The sequence below is a fragment of the Felis catus genome, chromosome C1, assembly GCF_018350175.1.
Source record: "Felis catus isolate Fca126 chromosome C1, F.catus_Fca126_mat1.0, whole genome shotgun sequence".
Classification (NCBI taxonomy): Eukaryota; Metazoa; Chordata; class Mammalia; order Carnivora; family Felidae; genus Felis; species Felis catus.
In genome coordinates, this window is record NC_058375.1 from 154,201,739 (window position 1) to 154,215,885 (window position 14,147).

Below are 14,147 nucleotides of genomic sequence, written 5' to 3' on the forward strand. Positions count from 1 at the left end.
ACTTATGATCACCTTGCTTTTGTTTTTCACAGAGCCTTAAAAACAACATGAAAGCAAACATTTCCATCTGGAGCAAATGAATTATAAGGGTTGAAAATTATATTCATGAATCTGAATATAATGATCTGAAAATGGCACTATCAAAAAATCCTGTGAGACTCATTTTAGTATACAATTTACTTATAAGGGCTGAATCAACAACAACAAAGAGTTGTGGTCTTATTTTAATGAAATAAAAGCAGAGAAATAAAAAAAATGCATGCTCTCTTAAATTCTTGACTACATTGAACTTTAAACATTCCTACCATATTTTAAAATAGATATAAATCCTATAGAGCATGCAATCATTGCTTTTAAAAGTTTAAAAGGCTATACTGGAAAACTCATTAGCAGAATCAAATATGATGTGGGACTGCCCGTGTCTCCTGACCATGCTGTGATGTGTCACACGATTCAGCAGAGAGCAGCTGGGCACATCTGGTACTTCCTTGCCATGGCAGGGGAAGGAACAGAGCTGAGTAGCATGCAGGCCAGTCAAAATTTACTTAGAAAGTGATTGTACATGTACAACTTGCTTGGGTAACCCGGGTAAAAGTGATGGCACGAGCCTCTGGCTGGTTAAAAAACACCAGAGTTGCATTCTTGATGGCTCCAGCTTGGTTTTACCCCTGTGAGAAGTAAGAATGGTAAGCAGTGAAGGTCAGAGTATGATATTGCTAGATTGTGCTTTGGAATTCAACTTCAAATATGATTCTTAAGAGCATTTATATCCTCACCTCGGAAGACAATAAAACCTTTTATAAACAAAATTGTAAAAACTCGGTTATATAAATATTCCAAGAAATCATGATTACGTGAACTTTAAAAATATAAAAACAAAATTCTACATTACGATCTTGTCACAAGATTTGTATGATTCCAAGTTTTTCCAATATAAAAAGATCACTGTTTTGAAATCTATACCTTTAATTCTCTGACATTTTTTCATGCAAAGCTTTATTATTTGTTTCCATACCATCTCATTTATGTTAGTGACCAATATATATAGATATAATGGATTTAGATATAGATGTATAAATATATATGTTACAAATATAATAACAGCAATTCATATCTTTATCTCTAACAAGTATTTTAGGGATCATTTCTCCCAATTGTACTTTAGCTCATTATACAATATGACAAATATGAATGTAAGGAGCAGAGTGACTAGAGTTTTCAAATACCATCTAAGTTAATGATTAATTTATCGCCTCTTCTTAAAGCAGAAATATGTTGCAGGGATTTTTGTTGTTGTTGTTGTTTTGTTTTTAGTGAGAAATGTATCACTCTGTTGGTTAGGTTGTATGATTTCTTACTTTGTCAGCAAAAAGAAAGGATATTCTGTGCTCTTCAAAGCATAGCTCAATGTTCTTTTTCTACTTGTGGTCAAAAACTTAGAAGCATGAACCAAAATGTCACTTCATGGATATGTTACTTTTCATTTGTGTGTGTGTATGTGTATGTGTATGTGTATGTGTATGTGTATGTGTATGTGTGCAATAGTTATTAAGAAAGAATAACCCAGCCAACATAAATATGCATGTGAAATGTGACTTATGTTCAGTGCCAGCAGTTTTGAGAAATTTCAGGTTAAAACTGAACTTTGCTGGAATTTAAACCCACTGTATTATGTTAGAACATGCTAATTTTTTGCTTTTATTTTTAAGAACAATGTACTTTTAATCTTTGTGTGAGCATATATGAGAATTGCCCTATTACTTTTTCAGGGTTTTTTTTAGTACTAATTTAAAACATCATCCATATAAAATGTGTTGAATTTATTTCTACTTTTTGAAATAATCTGAAATTTTATCCTAGCTTTATAAAAGTCTTTAGTTTTTCTATTTAGTTTGATGAATTTTTCCAGCTATTTTACATAATTTTAATTTCATTACATTCTATTATTGGTTTCCATGTATCCAAAATTTAGCTTGGAAGAGGATAGAATGGTTATAAAAAGAGTCACCAAAAAGGAATTTTTGTTCAGATGATAAAATGTTTTCCAGAACTTAATAATGAAGTCATTGTGTCTCCACACACCAAGTGTATGATTTTCTAGCAATTAAGAAGATATGACAATGAGGTGATATTCTTCTAAGCAACCATTTGAAATATCTGTGGGCACTATAGAGTTTTTGAAATATTCTGGAAATCAACCTTTTGGTAGAAAGAAATTAAGATATTCAATTTCCATAAATCCAATGTGATAAAATTTGTGACATTAATGTAGCAAAAGTTTCTCTGCCTCTTTTTTTTTGTCTTTTGTTTTTTTGTTTTTTTGTTTTTCGGGTTTTTTTTTAACCTCTTCTTGACCCCAAGCTACTCTTGTCCTTAATATTACCTTATTTTCTCTTTATTATAACTTCTTTGGTAAGTTCCTCTATTTTCAGGGAATCAGGTAATTATGGAATCTGCATTATCAAATCTGTTTTTAAACCCTGATTTCTCCTCCAGGGTTTTACTCCCAATACGATCACTTCTAATTCAGGATATTCCAATTGAATTCTTCCTCTTCCTACTTAAACCTGGTAACCTTTCTAAGAAGTCATTTCAGTGGCATTACTGTTTTTCCAGTTTCCCGGAGTCTTTCTTTACTAGTTTGTCAAACTGCCAGGTCTCAGTGCCCATACTTATTACCTTAGCCCAGAATTTCATCACCTCATTGCTATCAAATGATTGTTACCACATTCCCCAAGATAAATTCACTGATACCAAACAAACTTGCCTAAAACATCACTTTCCCCTGCTTCAGAACAAATAGCTCCTTATTGACTGTATCGCCAATTCTAAACTTTTCCACTTCAAAGATTTTACATTCTGAAACACCTTACTCACCCAAACATATTTTCCAGTATCTTCTCAGCCAGTACTTTATTCATGCTGATTGTTCCACTGTTACACCTTAATACTAAGCCCATTCTCAACTGTGAGTTTCCTTTGGTAGGGTTTTGCTTTGGCTTCCTGATCATATATTTGACCCAAACTTGGACGCCTATTTCAATTTTATCTCTTCCGTTTAGCAGCTTGCTATGTTCTTGCTGTTTCTCACTATCTCTAATTTTTATATTCAGTCCTGCAGGATAAAACTTTTTAATAGGTCTTGAATGATTTTAAGAATTAATGTTAGCTTCCTCAAAGATGTTGAGATTTCCCAAAAGGGGTTATATTATAGAGTTCTCCTTTAACTCTTCCTTACTCTTAGTAGCCCAGCAGAGTGCTGAATTTACAGAAAGTGCTCAATAAGTGCTCATTAATTAATTGGTGTTTTTTCTTAAATAGGTCTATTTTAGGGATGAAAAATAAAATTAAATTCTTATTTTATCAGAATGAGCAATTTGTAAATTAGAATTGAGCTCATTAAGCAGACTTTGAGTGGAATTCCAAGAATATTATACCTCATTTTGCATGTATTTGTACCTCTTAAAAATATTTTTGAATTTGGTATTATAATATATCTCAGCAGTGCTGAAATGCCTGAAAGAAAGGATCAGGAGCTATGAGTTATGACATTGTCAACTACTTATTACTTATACAAATTCTATTGAATACCATTCTTAAAAAGAGAGGTTTTTAAAATATGCTCACAAAATCAGACATCATTGGTCTGATTCCTGTGGTGCTAAATATCATACCCTTAAGCTAAAATCTGTCTTTTATAATTCTGTACTGGACTTACTTCCTACTGGGATGTTAGAAGTCCAAAAATGAATAGTAGTAAAAATTTTAATGTTGTTTTTCACAACGCAAAACTGCAGAATTAATACCATTAAGTGGCTATTAATTAATACCATTAAGTGGCTATTAACTGCAGAATTAATACCAGTAAGTGGCTATTAATTCTAATCACACAGTAGGAACAATTCCCTTTCTTCTTTGTTTTATTTTGAACAACAGTAATATGACAATAAGAGCAGATTTTCAACTTTTACTTCTTAACTGTAATCCTCAAGTGGAGGTTCTCTAAGTAGCTCTTAGCATTTTTCAAGTTAATCTGGAATACCCTATAGATTTGCTCACCCTTGGGCAAAATGTAACCACTGCTTCTTGCACTGTCCTAATATGTGTAATACTTTCATAAATGAATAACACTCTGTCATAGTCAATAAACCTTCAGAGGTGAACAAAAGCTACACAAAACTTTCACATTAAAAAAATCATAGCAAAACCTAATATAGAAGGTAAGGAGATGACACTTTCACAATGATCAATAAAATACGGTTCACTGATTCATCTAAAGAGCATAATAACGTAGTGTAGAATAGAATGTGTTAAATAAGGTTGATGTTTAGACAGGCCACAATTTTTAGCCAGATTTTCAAACTGTCAAGAAGATGAATATACTAATTACACAGAATGATGATTTCCTGTGGAAAGTTGGAATTTGTATGAATGGATTTCCCAATAAAGAATATCTCATAATTTTCCAACATTGTCATATATATGACTTTCAGTATACTTTTTAATAATGCATATAAGCATAATGAAAATACTAAATAACCATAATGCATGGTTATTATAGGAAATGCCACAAAAACTTTAAAGGCATTCTTACCTCTTTGCTTTCTTCTAGTTCTGACTCACTGCTAAACTCTTCGGTATTTAAGTTTTCGAAGTCAGACTCTCCAACAGCAATTGGCACTGTTACAGTGAGGCTGGGGTTGTTTATGAATGACATATAATCATTTTCATCGATTACATATTTTTCAACACTGCTTCCGGTACCTACACCACTGGTGGTTCCATTCCCATCTTTAAGATAATTAAGTTCTTTGCTGATTTCTATTCCAGTATTATTGGAGATGCAGCTGTCTATTTTGTTGCCTTCATGGACCTCTATAACTTTTGGCTTTCTAAAAAAGGTTTTTCTGAAACACTCCCGTATCTTACTTTTCACATAATCAATTCCCTTTTGCATCCTTCCTACTGCAATCTGGAGATTGTTCATTTCATTATCATCATCAGTAGCAGCAAGATTGTCTGAGCTAAATGAACTCAACAATAAGGCCAGAAAGAGGTTCAGAACCTAAAAGAAAACAAGAAAATTTGCTACATTAATATGAAGTATTCATAAATTAATAACTTAAACCGGGAATTCATAGATCTTTACTAAAATTAATTCAACGAATGCTTACTGTATTTCAGACGCATGTCTTAATCACACACTATTTAAAGGACCTGAAATCTTCTACCTGCCGTAAGGGTGAAACGATAAAACAAGTGCCTTTTCTTTTGTGAAGAAGGACAATAAGAAAACTTCTAAGACTTTAGTTGTCTACTTAGAGTTGCCAGTGAAGAGACAAAAATCCCAATTTATGGTTTTGGCCAATGAGAAAAAAAGATCATTTTAGTCATTTTACTTCATTTTATTAGTTTGTCTAGAGAATGTGTCTAGCTTTGTGTGTATAAATAATGAATTTATTTATTTGATAGCCTAGTGGTATGTGTTAAAACAGTATACTTTTAATATAAATTCCTTCATCCAATGGCCACAAATTTATAGCAGCAGAGATTTCTGAATGCAAATATATAAGGTTAACACACTTCCCATCAAAGCAAGAACCCTAGTTTGTTTCCTTATTTCTGTATCAGATTTTGTTCATAATCTAGAGCTTCCTAATATACTATTCTGAAAAAAATGCATGTCTACAGTTATTGCATAAACATTCTTAAATTTTTTTAAATTTTTATTTATTTTTGAGAGAGAGAGACAGAGTGAGAGCAGGGGAGGGGGAGAGAAAAAGGGAGATACAGAGTCCAAAGCAGGCTCCAGGCTTACAGGCCATGAGATCATGACCTGAGCTGAAGTCAGATGCTTAACTGACTGAGCCACCCAGGCATCCCTCCACAAGCATTCTTTTAAGCAGTCTAACTGGAAATGTACCTCTCAAAGGAAAGGTTCAGTATGATGGCATAAAGAACACTTTGTCCACACATAATTGAGAAACTTATGCATCAAAACACATAAATATGCAAATTGTGCTTTTACATTTGTGCTTTTAGGTCAGAACTGAAAGCAAGCTTTTAAAATCTTGTCAGTGTCCATACATATGAAACCTTAAACTGCAATAACTTATTTTCTTTTAATAAAGTAAATTCAGGGAAGGATATATTTAGACCATTTCCAAGGCATTTGAATAATTACAATACATACCTACAATATAATAGCCTATTTTATTGAAATTTATCTTCAAAATTTGGTAATGTGCAACTTATGCCTCTGAGTGAGCCAACAATATGAACTATGAATGTGCAAAGATCAATTTCAATATAAAATAGACAGTTATATTTTTAGATTTACTGGAGATCATTTTCTTCTCAAAGTAAAGATAGGATAAAAAAATAATTCAAGCCTTAACGGTAATATTGGGATTAAATTATTCTTCATAAAAGCATTTCTTTGAAAAAGAAAAACAAAGAAAAAAACTAATATTTTTGCTCCCAAACTTTCACAAATGTACCTCAGTTAATCCTCACACCAGCCGTAAGATTTCAGCTCTGTTATTCCAGTGTCAGAGTTGGGAAACTTTGGGCTCAGAGAAGCTAAGGAACTCCCCCAAACTCAGAGTGCTAGTCCTGGGATTTGAGTCTAAGTTACTGAAGATCAAACCAGAGCTGTCTATTGCATCAGGCCACCTTCCTTGCTACAGTTTGATCTTGTTCTTAAATATGAGCATTTGTAATACATACGTACCACAAGGTTTCCAATGACCATGACCAACATGAAAACAATAAGGCACATGGTTTGGCCAGCGACCTCCATACAGTCCCACATGGTTTCTATCCACTCTCCACATAGCACGCGGAACACAATCAGAAAGGAGTGAAAGAAGTCATTCATGTGCCAGCGTGGAAGTTGACAGTCACTGGAGATCTTGCAGACACATTCTTTGTAGCTTTTACCAAACAGCTGCATGCCAACCACAGCAAAAATGAAGACAATAATGGCCAACACCAAGGTGAGATTACCTAGAGCCCCCACAGAATTGCCAATGATCTTTATCAGCATATTCAGGGTGGGCCAGGATTTTGCCAACTTGAAAACTCGAAGCTGTAATTAAGTGAAAAAATACTCTCAGTATAATTACAATATAATTTTAGAAGTTAGTTAGACATTGTTTTATTAGTATACCATATTATAGACCTACTTCTGAGGGATATGAAAATCTCAAACCATACTAAAATTCAAACCCAGAAAAAAAGAGTTAACAATACTAGAATTGTAAATCAAGTCATATCGTTTAAATGTAAAAGTAAAAGAAAATATTTCAGAATAAATAAAACATTCTGATTAATCAGCAGATATATCCCTAGAAACAAATTAATATTTTGATTACAGTGTTTTAAATTGGATTGGGTAAACTAATGTCACCCTCAGACTACATTTTAGGGGAAAAAGAAATATTAAAAATCTGAGTTATATATTTTAATGGATATTTATAAAATAAAAATAAAATAAACAAATTTGATTTAAAAAACTTACATGAAGTCTTCCTTTCAATTTGAAAAAAAATACACATTTTACTTAATTTCCAATAAAATTTTACATATTTTGAAATAATTTTTTTTGACAAATATAAAAACGTTTGTTACACCATTGTTTTAAATGCTAATGGTATCAAATATTTTCCTACATGTTCCTTTAAAGTAGTTCCCACTAATATAAGTAAGGTTGATAAAAAGCTAAGATTATGGGCACCTAGGTGGTTCAGTTGGTTAAGCATCTGACTCTTGATTTCGGCTCAGGTCATGATTTCACGGTTCGTGAGATCTAGCCCTGCATTGGGCTCTGCACTATCAGTGCAGATTTGGGATTCTCTCTCTCTCTCTGCCCCTCCCCCATTCATGCTCTATCTCTTTCTCAAAATAAACATTAAAAAAATAAGAATATTCACATATCTTTAAAAAAAAAAGCTAAGATTGAGGCCTGAAGTTTTTATTTGCATTTCTTTACAGAGTTGAAACAAAAAAAATGTTAATGAATTTAAAACATAATTTTAGACGCACATGTGTTTTTAAATTTACCCTCTATAACTAATCATTATGAAATGCTTCAACCATTTTTATCATTCTTAGTTTTAAAGGGAATATTTATGTATTTTCTTAGAGTATCATGCATATTGATGTAGATTTAAAATATTATTAAAGTAAATGTAAGATACACATTGATTCATTTTCAAAATAAATTTTATGCCAGTGACAGAATATAAACATAGTCTAAGTAGATACCAATCTGAATGATCTCAGTACAGACAATCCCTCCACATTGGCCAGGCCAAGCTCCATCAAACTAAGGCTGACAATAATTCCATCAAAGATATTCCAGCCCTCTTGGAAATAATAATATGGATCCATGGCAATAATCTTGAGAACCATTTCTGCTGTGAAGATCCCAGTGAAGACCTAAAGTAAAATAGAGATCACAGACATTGAAAAAAACTTTTGACACTGCAAGAATCTGTAAAGAATATTAAATAGTCATGAGTAAAAATATTTAAAATGGAGAAATGTGATAAACTGTTTAGCATTTTTTTCCAGGGGACTATTTATTTTATTTAACAAATATGCTTAGATTTTTTTTTTTTAATTTTCTTTTTTTGAATGTTTATTTATTTTGGGGACAGAGAGAGACAGAGCATGAACGGGGGAGGGGCAGAGAGAGAGGGAGACACAGAATCGGAAACAGGCTCCAGGCTCTGAGCCATCAGCCCAGAGCCTGACGCGGGGCTCGAACTCACGGACCGCGAGATCGTGACCTGGCTGAAGTCGGACGCTTAACCGACTGCACCAACCACCCAGGCGCCCCACAAATATGCTTAGGTTTAACAAAACTGCTAGCTATCCAAGAAAATGCTGGTTTGAAAACATTTCCTCATTCACATTTTAAATCTGATACTAAATAGTAACTACTGAATTCCAGCCCTTTTTGGTACAGCACACTTCTCCCATAATCACAGTGAATTTTGTTTTTAGTATTTTTGCATTAGGAACAAATCTATATATTATTTGAAGTTACTGTAAATTTATTTTAAGTTTGGTAAAAAGCATATTTTATTCTTGATTTTTGTGTGCTTTTTTTTTCAGGGACATCATCTTTTTTCTATAATTTAAAAAATATTCCTGAAATAAGAGTGAGGTTGCCACAAATGTTTTATAGTAATAATCTCTGGATGCATGCCTCAGATTTAAGGTTAATGGATTAATAGAGCAAGGAGCTGCAGATTTAATTGAAAGCAGCAGGAGAACATTCTCAGTGTGCATACACTCACAGTAAAAATTAATAAATTACTTGAGTGGTTGGAAGAATGTTCGACAATAGAAAGAAAATGAAACAAACTCAAAAAAAATTTAACTCAAAATCACAGGCAAAGAGACCCAGGGGCATGAAGAGTTATGAAATTACTCTTGCAAATAATCTTATAAAGCAATTATCTTAAATATAGGTGATAGCTGCATTTTCTGACTGTAAAGTCAAGCTTACCATTTACAGGGTAAATCAGCCTCTACCTTGAAGGAACTCTGTCAAAATAACAGTATCCAAAATTATTTGGTTTCCTAAAACATCAGGTTAATTGAAAAGAAATATTGATTCACTCTTAGAAATGTGTAAATGCAGCTAGTATGTTATTTTCCTAAACACAGAAAGATCTAAGGGAAATACCCCTTCCTGAAAAAATAGCTTAATTTCAGTTCATCTTTCATTCACTCAAGTGGAAATAAAATGTATTTCAAGTAATCTTAATGCATGAAAATCCAGATATATGGTGGAATGCACACTGAAAATTATTTCTTTTTTATCTTATAGAATGACTCACTGTAAGATATTTTTCCCTGATGAATGTAAAATAAATTTTGATTTAGAGAAATTTTATTTCTTATACGAAGTCTCAGGAGCAGCTAACTATTTGAATTAGCAGCCTAAGTATAGAAATACATTAAACTGAGGTAGAAACTATCCAGGTAAATCATCTACAAATATTTCTTTCTACAGAGAAATCATAAGGCGATCTTTTCAGCTCTTTTGAAATGACTGAATCTCCTGCATTATAAAAGCTTATACCTTAGGGGTGCCTGGGTGGCTCAGTTGGCCAAGTGCTCAACTCTTGATCAATGAGTTCGTGAGATCAAGCTCCATGTCAGACTCTGAACTGACATTGTGAAACCTGCTTGGGATTCACTCTCTTCCTCTCTGTCCCTCTCCCGCGCGCACGCGTTTTCTCTCTCTCTCTCTCAAAATAAATAAATAAATATTTTTAAAAATCCCTATACCTTAAACATACATTCTTTCATCTAATGTAACCCCAACATGAAACTCCTTTCATTTTAATTATAGTTTGCAATTTAAAATTATATCTATTTGTATCCTTAAATGTTTTCAATTTAAGCCCTAAAAATCATTTGTATTGTTTTTTGGTACATTTTAGTCTAGTTTAGCATTGTCAGTGATTAGGAATTCTTAAAAATTCCTTCTCATTCTAGCAAAGGTCAGTCTAGCATACTGATTTAATGCCTATGCTTACATGATTTTAAAACTCCATCAAAAAAATTCTAAGGACAAAAAGAACTGGCAACCTCTAAATCTGTATTAGATTATGTAAATAATGCCCATGTATGGTTTGTAAACAATACTAATGTATGGTTTATAAATATACATTCAGACACCTTTGAATTTTCTACATCACAAAAATTTTTAAGACTAAAAACAATTAATAAAAACCTTACTGAATGTTTATTGTTTGGCCTTAGCCTAATTCTATCTTGTTTTCTGCAGAAAACAAGTTTGTCTTTGAAACTTTAGATTATATGCTTCTGTGGTCACTCATTCATTCAGAAAAAAACTGCTAAACACCTACTAAACGGTAGACGTTTTGCTGGGCTTTGAAAATATAGTAGAAATTAGGATATATAAACCTGAGACTGTATAAACCAAGTCATTTAGGCTGATACATTTCCTTTTTTTTAATGTTTATTTATTTATTTTGAGAGAGAGAGCATGAGCAGGGTAGAAAATCAGAAGGGGAAGGAGAGAGAGAGAGAGAGAGAGAGAGAGAGAGAGAGAGAGAGAGAGAATCTCAAGCAGGCTCTATGCTGTCAGTGCAGAGCTGGACATGAGGTTCTGTCTCATGAACCATGAGATCATAACCTGAGCTGAAATCAAGAGCTGGACACTTAACAGACTGAGCCACCCAGGTGCCCCTAGGCTAATACATTTCTTATGGACAATGAATTTATAGGCTTCCTAGTCCAGCTTCTTTAATGAGTAGATAAGTTCAATAAAAAGTTCCTAACGCATTGTAGGTGATGACACATGGTAAGTAGTAAAAGTCTAAGTGCTAAGGATAGAGATGAGAATCAGCCTGGGAGTCTAAACCAAGAATAAAGAAATTTGGAGCATTTTGAGTTGTTTTGTGGGGCACAACACTTAGGGTGCTTAGGATGACCAAATATTAGAGTTTAAGGTCTTATTTCGGGATGAGAAGGCTTCCTTATTGAGTATTTACTTAGAGAAGAAGGTTATGTTGATGTACATGAAAAAGAGAAATGTTCATCCTAAAAGCTAAAGTTTGCCTATCAATCAGTTTGCTCTCCAGAACATCTGCTTGCCCAGACTGATGCTCCGTTTTTTTTTTTTTTGTAGTGAATTTGATGTAACTGTAGCCTACTTTTGCTCTATTGTTATTAGCCTCTTATTTTAATGGTTTTAGTTTTATTATTCCCATGCCTCTTGGATACACATCTTTAAATATTTGTTGTTGTTGATCGGTGGGGGAGGTGAAATTGAAATATACTTAAAGAAAAATTATGGGAAATCATTTAACATTTATGGTGTTCCTTTCCCTCATCTGTCAAATGAGGATATTCATTGAGATGACTCATCAGGTCTGTATCTAAAATTCTTGGATTTCTGTCAGCATTGTATTGCCTACCAAATTTTATTCAGAAATTGATGACAACAATTATTACACAAGAGCCTCATGATAAGTTTTTAGTTTGGAGACAAGATAGCTTTGTATTATATTAGGAAAGGAGCTAAATGGCCAGATAGCACCTTCACTGATGCAAAATGCCTCTCAGGTAAATTTTAGGATTCGGCTCCCAAGTGTTTAATCTTTCAATAAGCAAAAGTTTTTTTTTTTCCTTCAAAGAGTTATCATGTCCCTATCCTGAGATTTTAAATTTATACTCTATTCCACACCATTTAATTGAAATAATTTAGCTAATTGTGTTTCTTTAGGCTTTTATATGCAAATAACCTGTGAAATCCTTAGTACAAGTACCATGTTCCAAGTTCCCTTCAGCATCCAGCAGAATAAAAGGATATCATGGACTCTTAATCATTGGTTAAAATGAGAGTTATAGTAAGAAAAGTAATCAGTATAGGAGCTACAGACCTCTATCTGTATTCGTTGAAGAAAGAGTTACAGGTTAGTTGGAAATGTTTGTATGATGAAGAAGTTGTCTAATCTGCTATGATTGATGGAAGATTTTTTGCTTATAAAATCTCTTAAGGTGGGTGCATTAGTTTTATAATGGTTAAAACAAAACAAAATAGAGCATCTTAGAGAAACTCAACAGATATTTGAAGTCTCTCGATACTCAAGTTTGATCAACCCAATCAGTAGAGAAGTGATGTGCTTTTTATGTGCTCCAGAAACAGGATACAAATGGGGCACATTGATCTAAATAAAGCTGGTATGCTTTATTTTTATGGTATAAAAATAAGTCTTTTTTGGTATGTTCCTTTGCTAACAATTCAACCAAAACCTAAATGTCCTTATTTATAAGGTATTATATAATCATTTGAGGACTAATAACTCTCCATAGAAACTAAATTTATTTAAATGAGTGAACTATAAACTCCACAAAATACACAATATAACCAAGCATGGTGTAAAATAGAGTCCAAAGTCAACTAAGTACCCAAGATATAAAGAATATATTCTGTCCTTCTCTCCCTCCCTCTCTCTTCCTCTCTCTGTCTCTGTCTCTTTCTCCTTATATAGATTTTTTACATATTATTTACATACAATTAAACATAAATTTTCATATATAAATATTTATTATAAAGCTTGTTATGGGTATAAAATATGATACTATATGAGAAGCTATGAAATGGCTTATATATGATATTAATAATAACAAAGATATTTTGGTTAATACAAATAGTCAGTTTACAAATTCTCCTACTTTTATGATTAGAAATAGTTAACTCAGGTCTGTTTCCTGTCATGTGCACTCTGTATCTTGATGAGCCTTGTTTCCCCAGTGTTAACCTCAGCTTACCAATGGTTCTACCACAATCTATCAGGCATCAGTCTTCTACCTCATTTCTATACCTCATTATTTCCATTGCTACTCATAGAGTTACAGAATTTTAGAACTGGAAGGGACATGAAAAATCATCTAGTCCGATATATTCTACTCATTAGAGAACAGACCCAAAGATCTAAATGACTTTTTCAAGAGTACCCAATTATTTAGCACGGACAAGTGGACTTCAACCCAGATTTGGTGCTTTAGTCTAGTGCTTTTCCATTCAATCATCCTATAATCCAACCTCTCTTATCCTGTGCTTCCAAACTAGTGCTTCAACATGGGAATTCCATGAAACCTCAATTTCCTGCTTCACTCTGGAAAATTTCCAAAATTTCTTCCTAACTGTTCAACTTCCCTGACCAGTATCTTGGGAAAAATACAGGAGCTAGACCAGAACTGTTTTCTATCAGTATTACAGAGAAAGGTTAATAGCATATATTAGAGGAAGGAAATTGTTTATTGAGCACATGCTAGATGCCAGGCATAGTATTATTTTCACATTACCTCATTCAGCCTTCACAACAACTCCAGGAGATGGGTATTAGTATATCCGTTTCAAAATAGAAAACAAAGACTCATATTTTTTATCAGACTTGTCCAGATGCTACATTATTAGTAAGCATTGGCAATGAGGTCAAACCCACTTCCACCCAACTCCAGAGCCCATGTTCTTTCCTGAAAACATGCTACTCAATTGAAGCAGCCCATTTGATTAGGAAACAACCAGTTAGTTATTTATTGAGCGGCAACCATGTAAATACTGTAGGAGATACAAAAGAAAAATGGGACAT

The 14,147-nt window shown here is 33.1% G+C and overlaps 1 protein-coding gene across 4 annotated transcripts in view; it reads right to left on the reverse strand.

Moving 5' to 3' along the window:
- SCN3A (sodium voltage-gated channel alpha subunit 3) overlaps positions 1-14,147 on the reverse strand; it is a 114,705-nt gene that overhangs the window by 27,586 nt on the left and 72,972 nt on the right. For all 4 annotated transcript variants that reach the window (XM_019838191.3, XM_019838194.3, XM_019838192.3 and 1 more), the window contains exons 16-18: positions 8,269-8,442; positions 6,734-7,090; positions 4,595-5,065 (exon numbers count right to left, since the gene is read on the reverse strand). In XM_019838191.3, the coding sequence (XP_019693750.1) occupies positions 4,595-5,065; positions 6,734-7,090; positions 8,269-8,442 (1,002 nt within the window). The remainder of the gene's footprint in view (positions 1-4,594; positions 5,066-6,733; positions 7,091-8,268; positions 8,443-14,147) is intronic.